General features: G+C 52.1%; 1 protein-coding gene across 3 annotated transcripts in view; it reads right to left on the bottom strand.

Annotated features, from left to right (window-relative positions):
* RNF220 (ring finger protein 220) overlaps positions 1-24,379 on the bottom strand; it is a 327,682-nt gene that overhangs the window by 87,129 nt on the left and 216,174 nt on the right. For all 3 annotated transcript variants that reach the window (XM_034778230.1, XM_034778229.1, XM_034778231.1), the window contains one exon: positions 11,746-11,791. In XM_034778230.1, the coding sequence (XP_034634121.1) occupies positions 11,746-11,791 (46 nt within the window). The remainder of the gene's footprint in view (positions 1-11,745; positions 11,792-24,379) is intronic.

Raw genomic sequence — 24,379 nt, forward strand, 5'->3', positions numbered from 1 at the left:
TCTGTGCCAGCCGGACACATGGCTGAGCTCCCCTGCACAACACAAAACCCGGTCCCTGGCCCTGCACAGGGCTGCCGGAGCGGGCTGCAGGAGGAGGAGCTGCCGGCCGGCTCAGAATGCAGGGAGGGGGGGGTGGGAGGAGGAAGCTGCTCCGGAGTCCAGCCCGGGACTTTCCTGCAGCCCTCCCAGCCGCTCGCTCTGCTCTGCCGGGGGAGGGGGAAATCCCGGACATTGTGAGTGCTTTACAAATTCCCCCCGGACGCTATTTTTAGCACACAAAAGGAGGACATGTCCGGGTAAATCCGGACGAATGGTAACCCTACCATGGACATCCCCATCATCTGGCTTCTGGGAATTTCAGTGCAGAACGACCAGCCTCAGGACGACGCAAGACAGCCAGTTAGGGAAGATGAAGCAATTGCTCGTCCTCCATGTCTTGGGCCAGACCACTGGACTGTGATGCAAATTCTGGTTCAGGCTTTCCATGGAGAAAACAACCAGCAACGCTGAAGTTGAATCTCATGTTAAAAGCCTGTCAGCACCCAGGCTGGAGGTACCAGAATCACGGGGCCCAGAGACAATGGGTCGGATTCATGGCAGTGAGTCTGAGGGCAGGGGATGCGATCCTGATTCGCTAGGAGGTCAGTAACAGAGAGAAAGGCCCAATCCAGAATGCTGAATCCAGGCCCCTTTGAATGTCAGGGATCGGGGCGGGGGACGCTAAGGAATCAAAGCCTTCGGTCCATCCTTACGGGTTTGGTTCTAGCTCAGATCAAGAGCTGGAAGGGGCCTGTTGCCTGGTTTAGATGTGGCTAAAATCTCACCTGAATTCCTTGTGAGTTTTTCACTATTCAAGATGGTAGGAAACAGCTCTAGTAAAAAATGATACTTCACATCTGAGGGCTGACAAAGCGCTAACAATCATTAGAAAACTCCCAGCTCCACCCACCCATATCGGAGCTTGTCCCCCGGAGCTGTCTCTAGAAACACCTAGTTTTGGTGACAGTCACCGAGTCACCCACAGTATGTAGCCAATTGCACAAGCCGTGTTTTCCTGTAACTACTGAAATCCTGCCGCTATTGCTAGAACCATTTGTTATTTTCTCTGCCTCACCCAAGCGGGGCTTGCATTTTACAGAGCAGGATCTATCATGCTGGGGGGGGCACCTGGCTATAACTGAGTTCAACACAGTTCTGTCTTGCAGTGCCACCTGGGTCACGCCACATTTCATCTGTCTCCCCGACTTGCACTACAGTCCCGGACTTTTGCATGGCAGGCGCACTGCTCTGGTAACACAGATGACCTGTGTTTCAATCCTGTCAGTGGCCGATCTGAGTTGTAACGGCATTCCTTCGCTATGGCGCAGATGGGACTGTCATTTGTGAGAGAAATCTGTCTTTTTAGGAGGGCATAAATCTAGCTCAATCCCCTCATCCCTGAACTAATCCCTCACGCATGACTCATCTATGCCTGATTTCGTTCTCCGGCTCTGTGGCACGCATGACCATGGTGTGTTTGTACATGTGAAACAGGCAAAGGAGATGCAGACATGGCCCAGGGATGTCGGATATTTCCAGCGGGGATGGTAACACGTCACCTTTCCACCCCCATTGCTCTCTGCCCATCACCCTGGCTACACTGATTCCTTGCCTCTGAGGCACTCTGTGCCGCTCCCCTTCCCATATGATGAGGGCAGGTAGATATGCCCAGGCACTTCCCAGCGGGATTCCTTGCTGCATGGACAATGGACCTATACACTGACTTGTTCCTTTTCTTCCTGGGGAAACGGGTACTGGAGAGCTCAGCCCTGCCCCATCCCCCAGGTACTGGCCTGTAACTCAGATCAGATCATGTTTGACCAGGTTTCATCTCCCTGGGCCAAGCTCCTCCCTCACCTTCCCAAGGCAAGCCAAGCCACCATTTGGGTGTTGAAAGACACAGCAAGGGCCTTGTGCGAACGCCAGCCCAGCCTCATATTTCTCCCTCCCCTTTAAATCATCTCTCCGTTGGGTAAAGGCGCTCTCGGTAGAGGTTATAAACCCGAAGAGGATCAGCCGCAGCATTGCACCTGGGGCAAGCTAAATAAAAAAAGGTCACCGGCGCTTTTTAAACATGGACAAAAAAGCAGTAAAATGTGTTTGGAAAAAAAAAATCTGGCATTAAATCATGACTTTTTGCCTGGCTCGCCTCATTAAAAGTGGCCTTTTGGAAGGTAAAATTATCATTGTAAGCGATAAGATCTTTAAGAAAATAATTCACGGCTTCTTCACCCTTTAATATGATAGCCGCCATCGGCTAATTTTTTTCTTAATGGCAACGAGGCCATCAATCTTGTCCAAGCCGTGTGCTCACCCTCTCCTCCCTCCCTGCTGCCGGTCTGGGCAGCCATGTCTCCGGCGTGGCTCTCAGGAGCCATCTTTTACTTTCTTCTGCCTTCCCCTCAGATGCTTTGCCTCCTGTCGCCCCCTTCCACAGGACACTGACTTCCAGGAGCCGGAGTGGCATGGGCGGCAGGTATCTCACAGGCCTCCCCCAAAGCCCAGCGTGGCCCACTCCCGCTCCACCCCCAGGCCCTCTCCTGTCTGCTTCCAGTTCCCGTTCTTCCCCTGGGGCCCAGGCTGGGGCTGGCTGGATTCGGGGCGTCTGGAGCCAGTGCTTGCGCTGCCAGCGCTCAGGGGCTGGGGGGGCTGGGGGCTGTGCCACCGGCTGCTTCGGGGCTGGGGGTGCTGGGGCGGAGGGGTGGTGGCCACAGTGGGGGTGCTCTGGGCTCCGTCAGGAGTGGGGGGGTGAAACGGGTAGGGGAGGGTCCTCGGGCAGAAGGGGAGGGGCTGGGGCCTAGCCTCTCCCAACGGCCAGTTCATGCGCCATCCATGTGGAGTGGGAAGAGGGTTTGCTGTGTTTTTGGGGAAGCGGGCGCAGGGGGGACTTCATGGGTGCGATCGTGGGCATACGTGAACGTGAACGTGTATGCGTGCATGGAGCTGGCAGCTGTATCTGTTCGTGTTCATCGGGGGGAATTCAGTCCCTGGGCGGAGGGCTGAGCACAAGGCCTAGGTACCACGTAAGTCCCAGAGGGGGTCTTGACCGTGTGCTGGCCCTCTGCCCAGGGCTGAATTTCACCTTCTGCGTGTGTGGACCTGACCTCTCCAGGGACTGTGCAATTCTGCAGAGCTCGGGGCAGTGACTGGAAAGGTGGCAGCAGCTTTGTTTCAATTAAAAAATGCATGCTCTCAATTAATTAAAAATAATACCACCAGCAGCACAGAAGCCCCGTGTTTAAAACTCAATGCTGTCCCGATCCTACGGCGAGGCTGGGCACAGCGGCTCCCCCATGCTGAATTAGAGCAGCCCGAGGGGAGCTCTAATTTACCCGGCCTGAGGGCCCAAAATGTAGCGAGTCATCAGCGTGTTCTGGCCACGCCCCTGCTGCACCAGTAGTGGGGAGGAGGGGAAAGGGAGTGTCATGTAACAGCCCCAAACAGATCACTTGTGCAGGGATCTCCCTGGGCTAGCGTTAGGGTGGGAGCTGTGCAAAGCAGCCGTATTACATGAGAGGGCCAGGCCCTTCGTTTGTGTAAATGAAACCTGAATCCCCAGACTTCCAGAAGGGGTGACTTCTTCCATGGGCGACCATGGGTGTATCTGGGTGTGAAAGGACTGGTGTTCACGTGTATGCCGCCTGTGGGAGAATGGGTGTTCCTGCACATGCGTGAGTGACTGTACATGCGTGTTTACACAAATATGTGTTCCTGTGTACGGGCATACCTGTGTGTGCAACGGAGAAAGCTGCATGTGAGCAGTGCATGGTGCCTACAGGTGCAAACAGATCTCTGGGGGCCTGCTGTGTGAGTCTATGTGCCTCGGTTGGCATGCGTCTGACTCTTGGCCCTGCGAGAGGGAGGGAGTGGGGTACGGATGGGAGAGAGAAGGAGCTGGTTCCTGTCAGGGTGCAGCCCTCGCACCAAAGAAATGGATTGAAATTGCCAGCACACGCTAACCGTCGCCTCCCCCTCCCTTAACTACCTTCTCCCTGTGCCGCAGACGGGTCAGGAGTCAGTGCAGGGAGAGGCTAGCAGATGCCTTTGACATTCCCTTTCCTTTCAAGGCCAGCCATTTGAGACTANCAAAGGCATCTGCTAGCCTCTCCCTGCGCGACTCCTGACTCGTGTGCGAGCCGGTGCCTGCGTAGTCAGCGCAGGGAGAGGCTAGCAGATGCCTTTGACATTCCCTTTCCTTTCAAGGCCAGCCATTTGAGACTATTAAGTGCTGGACTCTTGCTTTCTGATAGCCCCAGAAAAACACAGGGAGTCTATTTTTCTTAAACAATCTATCACAGCGGCTGTCAGCAGAACAAATACCCTAGCCCTTCGTTTCTATATCTCGATGGCCTTTTTTTATTTTGGCACAAAGTGTTTCCTGCTTGATGCGTTCAGCCTTAACTCTGCCGTCTAAATAGGTACTTATCACTTAACATGGAGGTGAGAGCTTGACATGTTTGCTGTCTCCTGCCCTCCCCTCCGTGGTAGGGAAGCAGTGGAAGTGTTGCTAATAGCTGTTATCACTTGGGAACTGTAACCCGAAAGCAACGACTGATACCAGGGCTGGGCTCCATTTCCTCCCCCCGCCCCACTCGGCAGGCGGGTTTGGATGTTAGTGCTGGAGGATCTTGGACACAAAGATGCTAACGCCAGAGCCTTTAGGCCTAGAACTAGGGTGACCATACGACCCCTTTTGGCCGGGACAGTCCCATTTTTAAGCTCTGTCCCGGCTGTCCCGACATTTTGCTCTTCCCAGCTGATCAGTTGGCAAGAGAAAAACAAACAAATGCCCAGTTTGCCAAAACAGTCGGGTGCAGGCGTGGGGGAACGTTGCGGGGGCGGCAACGCGAGGTGCTGGCAATGGAGCCCAGGGACAGCCTAGCCCCAGCTGGCGTGGATCTGCAGGGGGTCAGCCTCAGCTGCAGGCAGTGTGGAGATTGGGGTGGGGGGTCAGCCCTAACCACAGGTGGCACAGGGCTTAGGCGCTCAGCCTCAGCCCCACCCGCAGGCGGCATGGGGCATGGAGCTTGTGGCGGCCCCAGCCCCACCCGCAGGTGGCATGGGGCATGGAGCTTGTGGCAGGGTCAGCCCCAGCTCTGGTTGGGGGGGGGTCAACCCTAGCCATGGGTGGGAGGGATGTGTGTGGCTCTGGGAGGTTCTGCGGGTCTGTGTGTGGGTGTGGCTCCGGCAAGCCCCATGAGTGGGGTGTGTGTGTGTCTCTGGCAAGCCCTGTGGGCAGGTGTGTGTGTTGGGGGGGCCCTCTGGCGAGCCCTGCGGGCGGGTGTTTGACTCTGGTGAGTGCTACGGGTGGAGGTGTGTGTGTGTGGCTCTGGCGAGCCCTGTGTGTGTGTGTGTGTGTGTGTGTGTGGCTCTGGTGAGCCCTGCGGACAGAGGTGTGTGTGTGTGGCTCTGGCGAGCCCTGCGGGTGGGTGTTTGACTCTGGTGAGTGCTACGGGCGGAGGTGTGTGTGTGTGGCTCTGGCGAGCCCTGTGTGTGTGTGTGTGTGTGTGTGTGTGGCTCTGGTGAGCCCTGCGGACAGAGGTGTGTGTGTGTGTGTGTGTGTGTGTGTGTGGCTCTGGCGAGTCCCAGCCGTCCCATTTTTACTTTAGGAAATATGGTCACCCTATCTAGAAACGTTCTTACAGGCCTGACCCTGCTGCCAGGAAAGCCAAGGGGAAAATCTCCGATGGCTGCAGCAGAGGGGCAAGGCTGGGGTCTTGGCGGTGCGGTGGAGTTGGGAGTGAAACGTGTAACGCAGTGATAGTGGAAGAGCCAAACCCTTAGCCAGGGCTTAGTCCTGACAGACAGATTGCGCTTGTAAGCGTTCTTCATAAGCCAGTGCTGCCGCTGGGGGAGATGTGGCCCAGCTCTGTTCAATGACTTCCCCCAGTGACACGGCCGAGTGAGGACTAAGAACACAGGAGTCCTGACCCCAGTCTCCCGTTCCTACCACTAGACCGTGCTCCAGAGGAGATCACTGGCTCTGCTTGCCATTGCATTCAGAGGGAGGCAGCTGGGAAGGGTTTAAAACAGAGATTTTGTCAAGGTTTAAGGCTTCACATCTTGCCTGTCTTCAAAGCTCTTTTTCCTTGGAGGGCTTTAGCGGTCAGATTTCCCAATTGGTGCAGTAATTCTTTTTCAATCTGCTCTAGGAGGCTGTAAAAAAATGGGAGGGGGGAAATCTGGCCCTGTAGAGGAGTTCCCAGCGCAGCCAGGCTCTGGGCAGGACCCTCACTGAAGCTGGGCACAGACCTAAACAAATCAGCCACAAACATTCTTTGGAATAAGAAATGGAAGTTGCTTCTAGTCCTTCTCCTTTGCCGTCAGGTTGCAACGACGGCCAGTTTACAGGCTGGAGCATTAATGGAAAGAGTAACTTTAAAGTGAATATTAGAAAATGCTGCCGGGAAATAAATTGTGAACTCACAGAACAGATCAGCCCAGCTTAGCCCAGGCTCCTTCAGTGGTCAGGACCAGCTGCTCCAGAGGAAGGTGCAAGAAAACCCTAGGGAGCAACTATGGAATGATGTGCCCATAGGGGATGTTTCTTCCTAGCCCCCATCCTTTAGACATTGGTTAATACCCTGAATCCAGAAAGGTGAGATCATTTCTATTTACCTGTCCCCGCAGATGGTCTCATTATCCATATAAATGTCTAATCCCTTTTCGAATCCTATTAAGCTCTTGACCTACATGATATCCTGTGGCAGGGAGTTCCATAGGTGAATTATGCATTGTGTAAAAACCAGCTCGTTCACCGGGATTCACATCAGCAACCTGGTCCACAGAGTTACGCTCATCCAAACAAAGAACAGCAGTAATAGCATGTGACTTATGTGCCCAATAAAAACTAACCAACGCAGAGTTGCTTTTTGGATATCAAATACTCAGAGCGAACTGCCCATGGACAAGCCCTTCCCCAGGAAGGAACTAGTCACAGAGACGATTCAGTGGAGAATTACAAACAGGGGAAATGTGAAAAATCAGGAATACAAATCAAGAGACTCGTAATCTATTTGCAGGCGAGTTGTGATCCAAAGGAGCGACTAGTCGATTATTGGCTGAAGGGCAACGCATCCCCAGCTCACATGCCTGTGGACTTCGGGGTTCAGTGTCTCCTTTCTCGTTGCTCGAGGCAGCACCGAATCCGGGGGCCACGGGTGAGGAAGCAGCTAACGGAGCACACGCGCCGCCAGACCCTGAGTATATGTTGCCTGTTATTAGCCTAATTATCATTTCTATTAGGGTAGCGCTAAGAAGCCCAATCAAGCACTGGTGCCCCATTGGGATGGGTGCTAAGCAGCCAAGCCGCACAGAAGCTAGTGGGGGGGGACGACCATGGAAGGGCCTTTCTCCTGCTGCTTCTCTGTGCCACCTTTTCCCCCAAGCTCACTCCTCCCTCGTGAAGGATGCTGTGCTCACCGTGGTCAGGAGAGTCGGCTGCTTCCTCCGAGGCCGGCAGGGTTGCCCCAGGACTCGTGGGAGGAAAGGGCCACCGGTCGCCTCTAGCAAAGGGTTGGGGCTAAGAGCACATATTCCTAGACCTGTGGAGCCGGAGCATCGCCATGAAACATTCTGGCCTTTAACACGGGGCCAGTGAGAGCCACCTCCCTCCCTTCCTCTGTGTCCGATGGGTCCGTTCCATCACCGCTGCAATATCCCCCATTCAAAGACTATTCCTCCAGCCAAGCTGTCCTCCTTTTCTCGGGACAGCTCACCCCGAAAAACTGCTCCTCGGGAGGAGAAACCTGGTAAGAACCTATGACCGTGTGCTGCTGTGTCACCAGGGAGTGAGGGTGTGGGGCGCCGGGGCACTCCTTAAAGCCCCCTCCTGAGGAAGACCCGTCCTCAGATGCAGGGCAGATGGGGGGGAAGGGGCTTCAGATCTGTCTGCATCAGCAAGTCCTTTCCTGGCCCATATAGACCCAGCAGGTGGCTCCATCCCTAGCACTGAGAGCTCTGGGAACAAGACATCCAGGGACATCACAGGCAGGGTGGGCTGGAGGGAGAGCAGCAGAACCAAGGCCAGCGGGGGCCGGCATGGATTCAGGACCAGGAACAGCGCCGGGGAGCAGAAGGGAGGAGACCAGGACAGTGAAGAGCTCCCACAGGCTTGGAGCTGGTAGGCATGTGCCAGGGAAGATCTGCTCTGAAACAGAAACAGCTGTTTGGGGCTCCACTGAAGGAGCCGTCACTGCCAGAGGCTAAGCAGCAGCTGCTACTATCATAGATTCAAGGACTGGAAGGGACCTCGAGAGGTCATCGAGTCCAAGCCCACCTCCCACTCACCTGCTGGTCTAGTCTCAGGCGTGGTAGAAAAGTGCCCCCCGTCGCTTGTCCAGGTGGCTACCTACAGGACAGCGCTTGCTGATCGATCAGCGCTGGTCTCTCACAGAAGGAAAAGAGGGAATCCGAGCTGCGAAGAACAATCTGGTTCTCAACACCGCCCTTCGCTGCAGCTGCACGGTGGGGAGGGAGAGTGAATTTGCGGCCTGGAGCCCTGCTCTCGGAGCCCTAGCCCGGCCGTCGCTGTCTCTGCCAGCTCCAAGAATAGAAGAATCCGATATAATAATCTTGGATTCATCACATACCATGTTGAGTGATTGGATTTTCTTTGACATGTTGCCATGAAAATTGACCCAGTGCGGTGAGTGACAGCTCTTAAGGGGCAGGGAGCCAGTGAATGAAAAACACGTGTTTACACCAGGGATTTTATTTCCAGGCGAGGTCTTTGCTGGGGGAGTGGGGCAATTCTGGGGGAGTGCAGGGCGAGAAGGAAGCACACAGAAGGGTTCTGAATAAACAACAGACTATTGGAGCCGGTCTGGAGTTAAAATAACCCACCCCCGCCAGTCATGACAGGCCAGTCCCTGCCTCACCCGCCTCAGGACAGGAGGGAATCAACTCTGGTTCTCGACGGTCTCCTCAGAGATCCCACAGCACTTTCCAAAGCTGCAGGTCTGGTGCCAATGACTGGGTAAGTAGCGCACACGGCACACCCAGTCCATGCCCACCACTAGCGCATACGGCCTTGGGTCAGACCCTCTTTTATGGAGAAGGTGACCGGCAGCCAGGCCACTGAGGTTATATTTCCTACGCGTTATCAAATGTGCACAGCAGGGACTGGCACAGGGGACCCTGGTTTAGCCACTGGCCCCTCCATCTCTGTACCAGGCCCAGGACTGCCATGCCAGCACTGCGTAGGAGCCCACGGCAGGACGTACAGCCAAGATCTTCTGGCCGAGGGGGAAGATTGTTGCTAAGTGAGTCAGACTAACATTGAATCCATCCCCTGTTGCCTCATCGCATGCCTGAGAGTGGACACTTGGAAAAGGCCTGGAACGGCTTCTCCCCTAACCCCCCAGGCTGTGATCCTGGTTCACCGCACAGTGTTCCTCACAGCTTGGATCCGGCCCGCTGGCCTTATTCCCCGCACACAGGTGTATCAGACTGCGCTCCTGCAGCATGCACGTCCTGTTCTGACAGGGTGCACCAGGCCAGGAAAGCAATAACTCAGCCAGCCACAAAGAGACGGCGCAGCTTCATCCCACAACCGCCTCCTGCTTAACTCCAGCACCATTACAAAGGGGCCTTTAATACCAAGCTAACACGAACCGAGAGCGCTGTGCCTTTCCACCCCACACAAGACTTGTCTCCCAGCAAAAGCCACCTAGAAATAATGAATCCTCCAGGGCCAAGGAGCTTGCAGGCTTTCTGAGAGGGGAATGAAAGATTTCCAGATTTCACCCTCTCTCCCCCCACTCCCAAGACTTCTTGAAGTTAATGTTCTTAGGCCTGGACGTGACGGGCAAAGGAAAAAGATCCATGTGGTGACAGGAGGCGACTGATCTCTTTTACATAGAACGACTCTCCAGTCCCAGTTTAATCCCCTCTCTCAAGGCAAATGGGATTCTTTGTCAATAGAAACTTCAAAAGCCCAGCCCTGCCGAGAGACGGACCCTTCTTCTTTATCTGGTGTCTGTCACTGACTCGGTGTATTTACCTCCAAACAGCTAATCTCTCTCTAGCCCTCACTCTCCCTCTTGGGCTCTGCAGTGGGGCCGCCGAGTTATCAGCATTCAAACCTGACAACCAGGGAGAGGGGACCCTGCAAAGCACAGGTGCTTTTATTTCACCTGCTCCCTTTCCTGCTCCTTTGTGATGTCGAAAGACAGCCTCAAAGATTCTGGATTTTCAAACACACTTTGGAGTTTTTTCAATGCTTGTTTTTCACATCAGAAATATCAGGGCCTGACTTAGCCAAGAGATGCTGAGACAGCCATGTTTCACTCTCAGCATGCAAGCTGGGAGCTCCTGAGTTCTAGTCCTGGCTGTGTCACTGACTTACTTTTGACCTCAGGCAAGTCACTTACCCTCCCTGTCCATCAGTTGCCCCAGGTGTAAAACGTGGGCCTGTGAGAGTCAGTAAGTTCTACTGGAGGAATGCGTTTTGAAGATGCAAAGTGCTATCAGAGTACAAAGTAGTATTATGATCTCTTTTCCTGGAGGTCTGGGGAAATCGTTGGAGGATCTGGAAGGTAACATCCCCGCCAGAACCGGCACTGGAGCTCTCCCAGCCCCATCTCGTGTGGGTGTGTGATGGGTAAACTGATGTGCAGAGAAGAGAAATGACTCCTTAATGTCACAGTGATAGTCAATGACAAAGTCGGCCCCAGGAGCTCCGAGACCCAGTTCCATGTGATTGTCTTACCCGATTACACGGCAACAAGTGTATTTAGATGTTGAACAGGGCAGGGCTAAAACCCAACTGAGACCTTTTCAGCTCTGGGTTCCAATCTTGCTGAATTGTCCAACTACACAACGGAGCCGCTGCTGCCTAGTGGATTGAGCTTGGCAGCCTGGCAGTGGGTTCTGCCCCTGCCTCTGCCACTTAATCTCTGTGACCTTGGGCAAGTCACTTGACTTCCCTTTGCCTCAGTTTCCTAATCAATTAAAAGGGGAATAGTGCTGCTCAGTGGCTCCGGCAGGTTTCCTGGAGATGTAGCTATCTGTCTAGGTACTTGTTGGGCCCCCTTCCCTGGAGTATTAATAGTAACAGAGATGCTGCTGCTGCATTTTGTGGGATAGAGGTGGCTCTCAGAACTCTGTGCTGGGCTGAGGGGGTGGCAGGTCACTGCCAAGGGAGGGAAGGAGGAAGGGGGCTACAGTACCTTGGTACCATTTCAACACGGAGCAGCGGCTCGTGTTTCTGGTCTGTTTCATTTCCCCAGGGGGTTCTGACTCCCACCTTTACAGCGTCCGCCTGCGGCTCTGACTCCAGTAACTCCAGCGCACGGCTTTGTGCTTTGGGCGCCGGCAGCACAGACAGCTGTCACGAGACAGAACCTGGGGTCCCGGTGACCGGCCCACTCCTCGGCTGCAGGGAGGAGTGGCCCGGCTTGTGCTGGGACCTGGTCACTCCGGAGCAGCAGGCAACCTCCTGGCAGCTGCCCAAGTAGGAGCAGCTTCCCCCCATCCCCTGGTTAGTCTGGTGTTTGAAAATGAGCCCAAAAAACTACACAGCATTTCACCTCTGGGGGAGAGTCACAACAGACGACCCCATTCAAGAGCCACCCATTATCCCGGGGCCTGGTGTGCGAACCTCACCACCTGGGACGGGGAGTGACACGTAGGTGAGGGGGGAGCAGGTGTGAATCAGGTCACTTTCAGGGAGCGTGACAACAGGTGTCGCCTTTCCTCACTTACCTTGGGGGTGCCAGGTGCCATGGGATCCTTCAGGATGGAGTTCTTACTGCCAAGAGAGAAAAGCAGAGAGTGAGGGCCTGGTCACTGCAGGACAGCAAGGCACAGGGGCGGGAAGTGGGGCGAGAGCCTGCAGGGCAAATAAAGGAGGTTAAATACCAGGGGGCAGGGATCCTGGTCCTGATCAGAGACGGGGCAGTTTAACCAAACTCTCCCAAACTGGAAGGGTTTGGATCAAATGGGGCCTAGAGTGGAGCCAGCCCTGGCTTCACAAAACCCAAACCCAGCGGATGAGATTTTGCAAAGTGAAATCCGTTCCCTCCCCCTGCTGCTGCCGCCCACCTCTCCCTGTGACCACTGCCACAGCGCCGAGGGGCCCGATCCTGCCGAGTGCCTTCTGAAAGCAAGGGAGGGTGCTCAGGGCTGCGTGGGGGCGGGCTCGAGGGGGAGCAGAACAAGAGGAAGCGAGCGAGATTAACCCCTAAAAAGAAGGAGATGAAGAAAACTCCCCATCTTCCAACCAGTGCCGAGACAGCAGCAGTTCGGCCACTGGCTGGAGTCATTTGTTAATTCCGCTTGTTTCCCATTTAGCGGCGGGGAACGGGATCGCTGTCAGGGCCCTCCTCCCCGGCTGCCCCTCCCTGGTGTGAGATGCCGCAGATTTAATAACGCCTTCCCCCCTCCAGACAGGTTAAACTTGAAACAATTACAGATCAAAGCCGACATGGCGGGGAGGCCCGCACTCTAATTTTTTGGTTATTAAAGTAATCTCTCTCATGTAAATTCTCCCGCTAACACGCTGCAAACAGCATTAGGAAATAAATGATTTCCCCATGATTCGATTTGTCAATGCAAAGCACCTGCAGCAGGCAGAAGGATCTTGAAATATGATGCCAACCCGATGCCTGCACTTGTAAGTACATTGTGGAGGGGCGGCTGGCTCCCACCTCCCCATAGCCCCGGGGAGATGATGGATGGATGGATGGGTGGATGGATGGGTGGGTGGAGGGGGGAGGTTAGCGGGGGGAGGCGGAGGTTGAGGGGGGGGAATGGAATTGTGTTTAATAACAAAATTTGTATGCAAGCCTGCATCCCAGGCTAAGGATGAGTGATCGGCAGCCAGAAAGTATTAAAAAGCCTTGCTAAACAGCTGCTGACAATAGAACAAGACATATCAAATCAGATCTACTTCAGAAACATTAATATACACACGCATCCAGACCCACACGCGGGCGCGCACACACTCTCCTTTCTTCCCAATCACAGCAATATGGGAGACATCAATACATTTTTATGAGACTTTTAGAAGATCAACATGGTACTAGATGTGACAAAAAAGCAATGTGGCTGTCATGTTCGCTTTGTCGGGGACACGTTAGCCCCAGATGCCGCGCTGCAGTGGCAGTGGGGAGAAATTGAATTTGGCCGGCTTTAATCTGCCTTGATTTGGCAGATGGCTGGGTGTTATGAAATGAGAAGGGATGGAGGAAGGTGTTTTCTCCTCGGGCTACAAACCTCCGCAACCCCACCACACGCGCCCGGACCCCTCTGTGGGCCTCAGAAGGGCTGAGATAAGGAATGATTTGTCCTGATCGGGTCCCCAAAGTGCAAGAGATCAAGGCTTTGCTGCCTCTCCGTTCCCATCCCTAACGCACAGAAGTCAACGAGGCACTTTTAAAACATGATTCTTAGCCAAACAGCTGCAGTTACTTGGACTCTTTGATGGACATGAACATGGATGAGCGTCTCAGTCATCGTCTCGCTCCCACCTATCCCGCTCTGGGATTCCTGATTGTAGCAGCATCCGTAATGGGGGCGCTTTGCCTTCCACAACCACTTTCACAGCACAGCCCTGACTGCCAGCTCTGACTGCAGTGGCACCAGCCAGCTGAACAGGGGGACATGCTGGAAGCTGTTTCTCTCTGTTCTCTCATGCGGAGATTTCAGCAGCACGGGGTCTAGACCACCCCGCTCCACTGGGACATATTCTACCCACACCCTGTGCAGAACAGAGGCAGTGTTGCAGCACAGGGTGAAATGCAGGGGGAGCCCACACCAGGGTTCTGCAACCCATGCCCGTCCTGGAGCACAGCTCTGTGGGTCATCAAAGGGTTGGTTTACGGGGGAAGGCTGAAGCTGACAGATTTGCAACCACAGGGTAGCTACTGCCGGCGCTGCTGTCATTCCACAATCTGGGGAGGGGTGAGGGGTGTCCCTTCCCAATCAGACCCAGCAGATTTCCCCTTTGCACAAGCCAGTTACTGGGGTTGATACTCAGAACATTGCTTACCCAGTGTCTCCAGCAAAAACATGGTGTGTGTTTTCCCTACCGCAGGCACACTCCGTGTGTGTTGGGGAAATAGGGAAGGGGTGGGGGGCGGGGGGACACAGGCAGGACAGTGTGGGGTACTGTCTGTGCTGTACCCATCCTGCCCATGGGGTAGGCAGCGGACATCAGTCTCCAGGGCTGTGAATATGGCACCTTGGAGCAACGCAGGGTTCACAGAGGAGTTGTGAAGTTGATTCCACCTTTTTGTCTCTGCTCGTTCATTCCAATCTGGTGCAAGCAGAATCTGGCCCTAGATATTATGCAATTGGCTTGATCCCTGCTTTTCAATGTTATCTTTTTATTTCAATCATTCTGCCAGGTGTGAAACAACTTCTTCCCCTTTTAGGCAAAATAGTATATTTTTAAATAAAACAAGTTTCATTCCCGCTGTTGTTAATGGTGCTTGAAATGATTCAACTTAAAAGCAACACTGAGAATCTCATTTATTTTTCACCAATGATACCCTGGTTTGGCTCTTCCAAAGCCTTCCACCTTTCACAAGGAAAGATTAGTTAGTTTCACACTTTTTCTAGTCAGTTTCATTTGCTGGTTCCCCTGCTCCAAGGCTGCAGCTTTGAGTTGCAAACACTACTGGACGGGGGTGTGGGAGGAGGAATAAATCTTTGTTTGAAAAAGTTGTTTCTGTAACCACTGGCTCAGTGTGTCTCATGCGCCCCTCTCGTAGACAGTCCACAAAGGAGAACAGCTCAAACCCATGCAGCTGAAAATCCGACGTTCCAACCCTAGAGATAACTGCGGGCTTGTTACATTTTCACTGGATTTGGGTTTACATTTTATGGCAAGATTTCTATTATTCTTAGTTTTAGTAATTTTTCAAAGTAAAACCCTACGTTTTGGGCCAAATTTAGTCCTTTTGCATTAGTCCTTTTAATATTAAAAATGAAAAAGAAAAAATAAAGGGAGGGAGCGAGGGAGAGAGAGATTTGGAATGGACATAAACTGTCATGCCTCAGGGCATAAGCCAGTCTCCAGCTCTTGGGGTTTAGGAAAAAACTTTTTCTGGAACAGATTGTTGCAAATGTTGTGGGGTTTCTTGTACCCTCCTCTGAAGCATCCCGTGCTGGCCTCTGTTGGAGGCAGGATACCAGAGCAAATGGACCTTGGGTCTGATTTAGTCTGGCAATTCCTTTGCCCCTCTAAATAATAATCTACCATAAAGGCTTAGCAGCGCTCTCCTTCGCGGGAGGCTGTGCGCTTCCAGGCAGTGAACTGTTAAGAGACGCTAGCAATGGACTGAGAATCGAAAGGCCATCAGCAAAGAGAAACCTTCCATTCCATAAACACCGCAGACGAATTAAAAATGGTAAAAGGGAAATCAAGACCTTTAAAGTTCAAACACTTTTCGGTGCCTTTTAAAGTTTTTCGCTCTAGGCTCTTGTGGAGAGCACAATCTTTGGAGACCTCGGAATTCTCTTTAATCACTAAGCAAGTCTGCAGTGGTCTGAAATGATTACACATTTACATAGTAATAACCCCGACACTCCCCACATTATTTCATGGCTAGCATATTTCCACTCGGCGAGTGATCCATGTGTTTTAAATTATTACCTGTACATAGGAAATTAGTTACTAAGTATGATATTCACAGGCTCCTCTGACACTTCTAATTAAGGTGATTTACACAGAATTATCCTTTGAAATAAAAAAATGGTGTTTTGCTAGCTAATAAAATATAATTACTACCCGTTTTTATAAGTTACAGTTAGTTTTAATCTATTTGGGGAATTGTTTATCTAGTTCATTACAACAAAACAACTTCTTTCTCTTTTACACAAAAAAATTATGAAGGAGGAGAGAAAGGGCATATGGGGGGCGGGGACACCCCACTAATGCCCAGGGATTCGGGGGAGACCTGAATTTTTCATCGTTGTGGCTTTTTGTTTTGATCAGCTACATGGAAACTTCTATGTGAATCCATTTTTAGGGGCTATGCACTTGTACACGTAGCGTGGTACAGAGTGTGTGTGTGTGTTGGGTTGTGATGGTCTCAGGCTCCAGGATGGAAAGTCACTGACTCAGATGGCTGTTATCCCCGGAGCTAAAACCCCATCAGGGTGCCTATGCCCTGAGATCACTGTGAAGGCATTCAGCTGCGTCACCTGTATTAGTGTTAATGGGAATCAGGTGGCCGGATACCCATGTGCTGCTGGGAACCCATATCAGCTCTATGGTGATTTCTACCCTCCATTGATTATTTCACACCAGCTGTTAAGAGGAGCGTTCCCTTTCAGCAAAGCTGAAAGAAACAGGCGATAAGGCATGGATGGGCAGCATCCTTTTAAAAACAGGCTCTGACTTCCTGAGAAAAATCCCCAGTTAATATGAAACAACCCCCTGACGTCCCCAGGGCTGCTGCTCTATTACCCAGAAGCCCAAGGGGTGGTTATCCACATCCAACACCACATTCCCTGCAGTCCCAGGGGCGTCACTCCAGAGCCAGGGCCGCATTCGCTGTCGCGTATAGTGACCTTTGCCCTTTTCCCTTCCAAGTCCGTACAAAAAACAGGGGATGCCATCTCAGGGAGTGGCTGTCCTCCAGCTGCCAACAGACAACGTGACACCTCCCGATTCCCCGAGAGGACACTTCTCTGTAATGGACATGAAGAAGATGCAGCTCTAGGAGTCTGGCAGGATGGAAACGTGTATGCTGATGGGGCATGTGTTTCTCACAGAGCATCTCTGGGGCACATCGTGCTGACCCGAGTGCCGGGGCAAGCTAAGGCCAGGCTGCCTGCAATAGCAAGAGATTGGAGGCCGTGACCCAGGAGGCCCCTTTGAGTCCTATGACCTATGTTCCTACGATTCCAGCCCATGGACGATGAGCACGGGGACAGTGGGCTTAGGGCAAAATGGTTCAAACCCTGGGTCCCTAAAATTAGACACATCTATAGTTAGGCACCTAGATAAATGTGGCATCATTTTCAAAAGTGCTGATCCCCTCAAGCTTCCATGGATTTCAAGATGGTCCAGGATGCAACCCCATGCTCTGGGTGTCCACAGCCACTGACTGCCAGCAGCTGGAATGGGCGACAGGGGCTGGATCACTTGATGATAACCTGTTCTGTTCATTCCCTCTGGGGCACCTGGCACTGGCCCCTGTCAGAAGACAGGAGACTGGGCTAGATGGACCATTAGTCTGACCCAGTGTGGCCGGATACTATCAATGTTTATTTTTAAACATGTTTTAATGTTTATTGATTTAAATTTTCATAGTTGCAGGAAATAATGTGGGAGGAGGTCAGACAATTATTAAATATAGTAGATGTTGAGATTTGAAAAGTTAGAGCTTTATAGCCATTAAAGCACAAATTGTCAATATCATATGGCAAAATATACAAAGTAAACAACTTCCAATCCAACTCTAATAAGTTCCCAAGCAGCATTTGTCTTACTTTGCCTAGCTGTAAATTTCAATGATTATCAATGGAAATATTTTTAGTCAGTTTTTGTGTGTGTTGAAACCAATGTTTCCTGACATTTACCCATAAAAATCGAATCTTCCAAGCCTTCCAATAACTGACAAAATAGAGGGAGAGTTGCTTGTGCTCACTTTTTTCAGCCCAAGTCCCTTTTTCTGGTGCAACTTGTAACTCTAGCAGGTACCATGTGTCCAGGCAGAAGCGGGGGGCGGGGGCGGGGGGGAAAGGATGGTCAAGTTCAGAGTGTCTCTTTGAGAGACCCAAGTTTGAACAGCTTTCCTTGGGAAGCAGAGTGGAAGCTGCAGGGCTCCACCCATGGCTGACTCATAGAGCACCAGCTAAGGACCTTTATGGAGAGAACTGTTTGCTCCACACGTTGGCTTCAGCTCAGGAGGATGGACTGGCCGTGTGGTTATGGGCCTTAAAAACAGATATGGGTTAATAATTAAATCGAATCAACAGGCTTAAGAAGGCTGGGCTTGTGGCTAAGGTACCAGGCTAGGACTTGGGGGGGGGGGGTTCAGTTCTCATCTCTTTCTTTGGGCAAATCATTTAATCTCTGTCTCCCTCAGTCCTCCATCTGTAAAATGGGGATAATGTTCCTTTCTCTGTAGAGTGTCAGCTCTTTGGGACAGGGATGTCTCTCATTATATACAAACAATGGATAGCACAACGGAACCCTGATCTTGGTTGGCTTCTATTGTAAGACAAAGTGTTCTGCTCCAACCACTAGTCCATGCTGCTGTCTAAACATCTTTAAATGCTTTGCGAACATCAACTGACTCTCAGGAAAGTGTATTCAAGTGACATCATGAAGTACCCCCAAAAAGCAGGTTAAACATAGATGGTCGTGAAGAATGCTGGTCATGGCAAGGTCTGAGATCATTAGAGCGCAGTACAATGGGTCTGGAGCCCTGGGGCACCACCACGGTGCAAATAATTATAAATTATCACTTTGATGGAAGAAGTTCCTTGTGCTTGGGCACTTAAGATCGTTTGTGTTTATCGCTTAATATAAAACTTCAATGAGAAGATATTTAAGGAGATGGGTGAGGATGCAGCCAACAACTGCTGATTGCCATATACCTGTTATTCTTCTCTTATGAAACCATTCCATAAAATAATTCTCATCAGGGCTTTGGCTGGAAAGAGACCCTGCCAGCTTGCATTTGGTTCCCAAATTAGATTTTGTAAAAATAAACTTGAAATATAAACTTGAAATATTTCCTTTTAAAAAAGTTCCAATGGAAACGATTTATTTTTAAAGCAAATAAACGGCCCCGGCAGCAGGATTTGCAACACAAACACCTCAGCTCTGGGGCAGAAGCACTTGAAAATGAAATTTTTCAGAACCCAAAACAAACCGGGTCACTCAGTTTGCATTGCCCAGGCTGGGAGACATGCAAAAAGGAAAGAAGTGGTGGTGGAGGAAAGTGAACTGAATTTTTTTTAATGTCAGTTTAAATACATGGAGGCGTCATTTAAAACCTAAATAGAGAAATTAAGATTTTTAAAAAACTACATAGGGCCAGATCCTGAGCTGGTGTGGATTGTCATAGCTCCAATAGACTTTAAAGGAGCTACAGTCCATCAGCTGAGTGACTGGCCCGTGATTTTTAACTTGACAAGGCCCTGTCAACATCACGCGCTCGGTACTCCAGTTAAAAGATCACCTAACACCTGATATGTGGGGCCAGAGTCCCAAAGGCTTAGTGCCTACAGTCAGGTCTGGACCGTCCCAAGTGCTCACCACTCAGCAGTGACCACGGTGCCCCTCATGGTTAGATTTTCACAAGAGCTCAGCCCCCCCAGTGTGCACCTGGCTTGCGGAAGCTTGAAAACGTGGCCTGTGGGGCCTGAAATCCTTCTCCCTGCTCCCCAAAATAAATGGACTCCCGGCAGTATTGTGGCATCATCCGGATGGCATGAAACCCTGCCAGGAGTCACCTGACCCCACTCAAATCCTGCCGTCTCTCCGTAACCTCACGCCCTCGGCCCTGTGACTGCGACACCCACCAAGAGCTTGCAAGCCAAGCGTTCACGGCTGAACCTCTGCCTGCATGAATCAACTGGGGAGCCCAGGGTGCTGCCTCCCTAGCTCTGGTTAAACAGGGCAGCGTCTGTGCATGGAACTTCCTCCCTGAGCGCACCTTGGTTTTAATAGCGGCTGAATGATGGAGTGGAGGGTTGGCGGACGGGGGGGGGGGGGGTGTTCTCTCTACTACAGGGTTTTATTTTCAGCTCAGTCCTAGCTTTGTGTTTGTCACACACACTGCTTAAAACCCAGGCAAAAAAGGAGGCTACAGAAAAAACCCATAAAGGGAAGATAAAAGTCAGAGGGAAAAGTAGGATGTGAGATTGATCTTGGGGGCTCTTTGTTACTGCTGGGGTAATGGAGTGGATAATTATCCCCCGTTGGTGGTACTAGCGCAGAAAAAGGCTCCAATATCAGATGTACACTGCTTAGGGGGGAAAATGGATCCAAGATTTATTCCCCAGCTTTGTTTTTTCTAGGTGTTCCTTCCATTTCCCCTCTCACGCACAGAACCAGGCTATTTGAAGGTGTGATAGGATCGTCTATCTAGTACGTACATGGCCCCTGTTGACAGAGTATCAGAGCCCCTCCCATTAATGGCTTTATCTTGTGAGGTAGGGAAGTACTAGCCCCATTTTACAGGTGCAGAACTGAGGCACTGAAACATTAAGAGACTTGCCCAGGGTCACACAGGGAAGCTGTGGCAGAGCCGGGCATCAATCCTAGGTCTCTGAAGCCCCAGACCAGGGCCTGAACAAGACCATCCCACGAATTTGGGAGACTTATTTTAGGCAGCAAAAGTTTTGAACACGGTGGCTAATTTAAAGAGGAAATGGACTTCAGGAGAGAGCCACTACCGCAAAAATTCCCCACCCACCTCCAGCAAGATGTTTGGAGGTCAATGGGAGCAGCTTCAGTTTTAGCAGGAGTACAGCTGGGAGCCAGCCTGCCTCCCCTGGGGTCCCAGAGTTTGTCAGGGGCGGAGAGGAAAGGGGCGTCTTTCTCTGGGCCAGGTGGCTGTATTTCTCTTCCTTCCCTCTGCACTGAAGAAAGTGTCCAGGGGTGTGACGGTTGTCACCCTCTGACAGCGTGGGGACGACTTTCTTCTCTTTCTCTCTCTCCGGGGTTAATCTGCCACGGTGAGGGGCAGGGGCACAAATCAGAGGGGGACGAAGGAGGATAAATCCACAGCATCGGCAGCACCACGTTTGCCGGGTAACAAACAGCCTCCTCTCCTGGTAAATTTCTCTCCTGTCCCCACCCTTTCCCCTGGGTGGCAGAAAGCAAGCCCAGGGCAGAATGCGAGTGTCTGCCTAGCTGGCCTGGGGGGGTGAGGGCAGTGATGGTCAGTCTGGGCAGATGGCTCTTTGCTTCCGAGGGCTCAGACCCTGAGAAGACTCACGCACGTGCTCAGCTGTAAGTACACAAGCCGCCCGGCTGGGCTCAACGGGATCACTCCCACGCATAAGTCTTTGCCGGATTGGAGCCCTCGGTGCAGCCGGCCAGCACAAAACCCACACATCATCTACCCCGCACTGACGCCTACAGGGGGTGTGTTTGTTATCTAGGAAATGTGCCACGGCTGCTGCGTTCCACTCCAGCACAGATGTATTACAGTGGTGCAAGAAGTGATCCCTGCACATATATCACATATCGGCCGGGAAAGCGCCTTGGGATCCTTCAGGATGGAGGGAGCTCGGTAAACACAAGATGCTGTTTAATTGAATTACATTTCCACTCCCCATCCTCCCCTATGGCTTCCACCACTACCTGCCCTCTCCCCCCGAGCTCCATCTCCTGCGCCTCGCTTTTCCTGCTTTCCAGAACCATGTGCCCCAGATCTCCCAGCACCCTGGTTTGGCATCGTTGAGAAGTTCTCACTTCCCGGCTGGCCCCCTAGTTCGCACACTGTGGGTCTAGATTAAATCTAGTCTGAACCAGGCTGTTAAGGAAAAAGCTGGCTAACGCAAAAGGCAGGTTCCCCAGGCAACTGGAGATCTAGACATGGGCCTGAGCCGAAGTCCCGAATCCAGACACCTTTGAATTTTGGATGCTGAAATCCAGAGCTGAATCTGGATTTTACAGCTGGTGACTGACTTTCTCTCTGATGAAGTGCAAGAGCTGGGATTGGCAAGGCCAGAGCGGTCAACCTCCAACTCCCTCATTCTGATCCAGCAGGAACAAGTGTCTGAAGTTCAGCCCCATCAGAGCGAGAGCTGATGTGCTGACACTGCTAGTGAGGGGGCTCTTGGAGCCAGCCTGTGGCCGCTGCTGTGACAATTGGGCCTACAAACAAAGCCAAACTGTGAGCTCAACTGCAAAAGGGATGTAAAAGTTCATAGGACGTCACAGTAACTTCTCATAACAAACGTTGACGAGAAACGGTGCGAAAGGGAGATGGAAACGTTGTACTGGGTACAGGGAAAAGGCCTCCTGGGATGATTCAAGGACTGTGTTGAAATTACGCTTGTTAAAAACAGGGGAGGTGGAGCCAGAAGTTAATGAGCCACAATGAGCGTGTTGGCTATTAAGCCTCATTGGTGAACCAAATAACGAGGGGATGGGCTATTCCGCCCACCACGCCCTTTGGGGGCCTAAAGAGACAGATTTTGTGGCGAAAGAAAGAACAAACCCAGGAACAGCCAGAAGCTACTGGAGAGAGCCAGCCCACCGTCTCCTGGGACCCCAGGCCTTTCTCATCCTCATCCATAAGGTGTCCTGACCAGAACGGGCTGGAGAGAGAAAGCCCCAGATGACATCACCACCCCTGCCAGCTCTAGATGAATCCTGAGCCCCAGCTGGGGTGAGGGTTAGTACCAGTTTTGATACCAACGAAGTGACTGCCAAACAAGAAGGGGGTTTTTCCTTCTAACCACCAGATAAAGGGAAAGGGAACAAGGGATGCTGTTAAAATGAAACGCTTATTTAATGCTTTACCTTTCAACGGCTTTAACTGATTTTCCTTCTTTTCTGTTTTTTAATAAAAGGTTAAAAGCATTTTTAATGATGTGTTTGCCTTGGTGCTAGGCAGGTTCAGGTCTCTGTACACCTTATTCACCACGCTTCGATATTGGACAGTGACTGGGTTATGTTAACACCTTTGGCCCACTTATTCCATCTCAATTAATACATCACCACCTACTGGGAGGACACCACAGTTATCACTAGGCTGCACGCCAGCCTTGCTTGGCGTTTCTCTAAGGCAGCAGGGAAAGAACTCAGTCCCCTGCCATTTGATTAAAAGGGGATGGGAATCTCCACTAGTGTTTTGTAGAGCAAGGTATATGACACACGGTCAAGCAATTCTGATTCTATGCACTAGAGGGTGGTGGTGCCCATAGACACCAGCCAGTTCCTCACACCTTTTTGCAGGTTTCCATTCGCTGCCTTGCAAACAGCCCAGAATCGCTTCATGCAAACGTAACTGGGCTTTGAGGGTATCGGTGTGCTTCCTATGAGGCTGCCTTGGAATCCTGACACTAGAGTTTTGACTCTCCTTTATGTAGGGAACAGAAATGCCTGGGCTGATTACTCACAGGAGATCCCGATAAACAGGCAGATAATCCACTGTAGGGCTTGGGAACTGGCCACCAGACAAAGCCGGCACTCAGCAAAGATCCTGCCCTCTGGCTCACTAAGGTCAATGCTCGAAAGCCACAGGGCAAAGCAAGCGGCATGGATGTGGCCGTCCCTTCACGATGCGGCGAGAGGATGGCAAATAGCCTCGTTGGGGACTTGTCCTGTTCTATGGGAGCTGAGCAGAGGCGGGGACAGAGAACGCAGGCGTGTGCCCATGACTGCGCGAGCAGGAGAGGCAGCGAGCACGTGTGGATCTGTGAGCCCGTGTCAGCGTTTCACAACACGTGAACATGTGAAAAGGGACGTATAAGCGCACAGGTGGATACATGGGATGTGCACGTCTGGGTGTAAGGGCGAGTACGAGTGAGTGTGAGGCCATGTCTACGCTCGGGGGCCGTAGTGATGCTGCTGTCGCCCCACAGTGCAGACACAGCCCACAGCGATGAAGGGGCTTTTCCATTACCGTAGGAACACCGCCTCCCCGAGCGACAATAGCTAGGTCAACAGTAGCCTTCATTCATCGATGTGGCTGCGTCTACCCCCAGGGCTAGGTCAGCGTAGCTACAATGGTGTGGATTTGTTGACCTCAGTTTTAAGTGTAGGGCAGGTTTGTGTGGATGTATCACAGCATGTGTCTGTGTGTGTGAGAGAGAGAGAGAGAGAGCGCCCATGGGTGACAGGTTGAGTGCATGTGTCAGGGGGTGAACAAGTGTGTTTCCATGTACATGTGACTCCACGTGAGCATGTACGTGGGAGCGTGTGACCACAGGACCCACTGGAGGTCCATCTGAGTGTGGACGCGTGTGGCGGTATGAGTGAGTGTGTCTGTGTACAGATGTGTGAGGGCTGTGAGCACGCCTGCAAATGTGTGTGTGACGGGGATGGAGTGAGGCTGTTGGTGTCTTTCCTTTGGCACAGCGACGGCGTCAGCCCTTCCACAAGACTCCAGCCGCCTACACACCGAGCTAACGCTGGAAACCCGTCTGTCCCTTTCAGGTCTGTTCTACTGACAACGGGGCAGCAGGGAAGCACGGACAGGGAAATCGATTCGGATGCCTCTGACGGTGAAGTCTGCTGCCCCACAAACACACAGCGCTGCCACTGGCGCCGGCGAGCTCCTAGGTGCTGTCTAAAGGAACCAAGGGGTGAGACCGCAGACAGGCACAGTTCAAGGCGTCCATCCCTCGTCCCTTGGTTGAGAGTCTGGACTTGTAGGGACCCCAGGGGACCCGGAAACAACAGCAGCCCAGGGCT

This window comes from Trachemys scripta, chromosome 8, assembly GCF_013100865.1.
Source record: "Trachemys scripta elegans isolate TJP31775 chromosome 8, CAS_Tse_1.0, whole genome shotgun sequence".
Classification (NCBI taxonomy): domain Eukaryota; kingdom Metazoa; phylum Chordata; order Testudines; family Emydidae; genus Trachemys; species Trachemys scripta.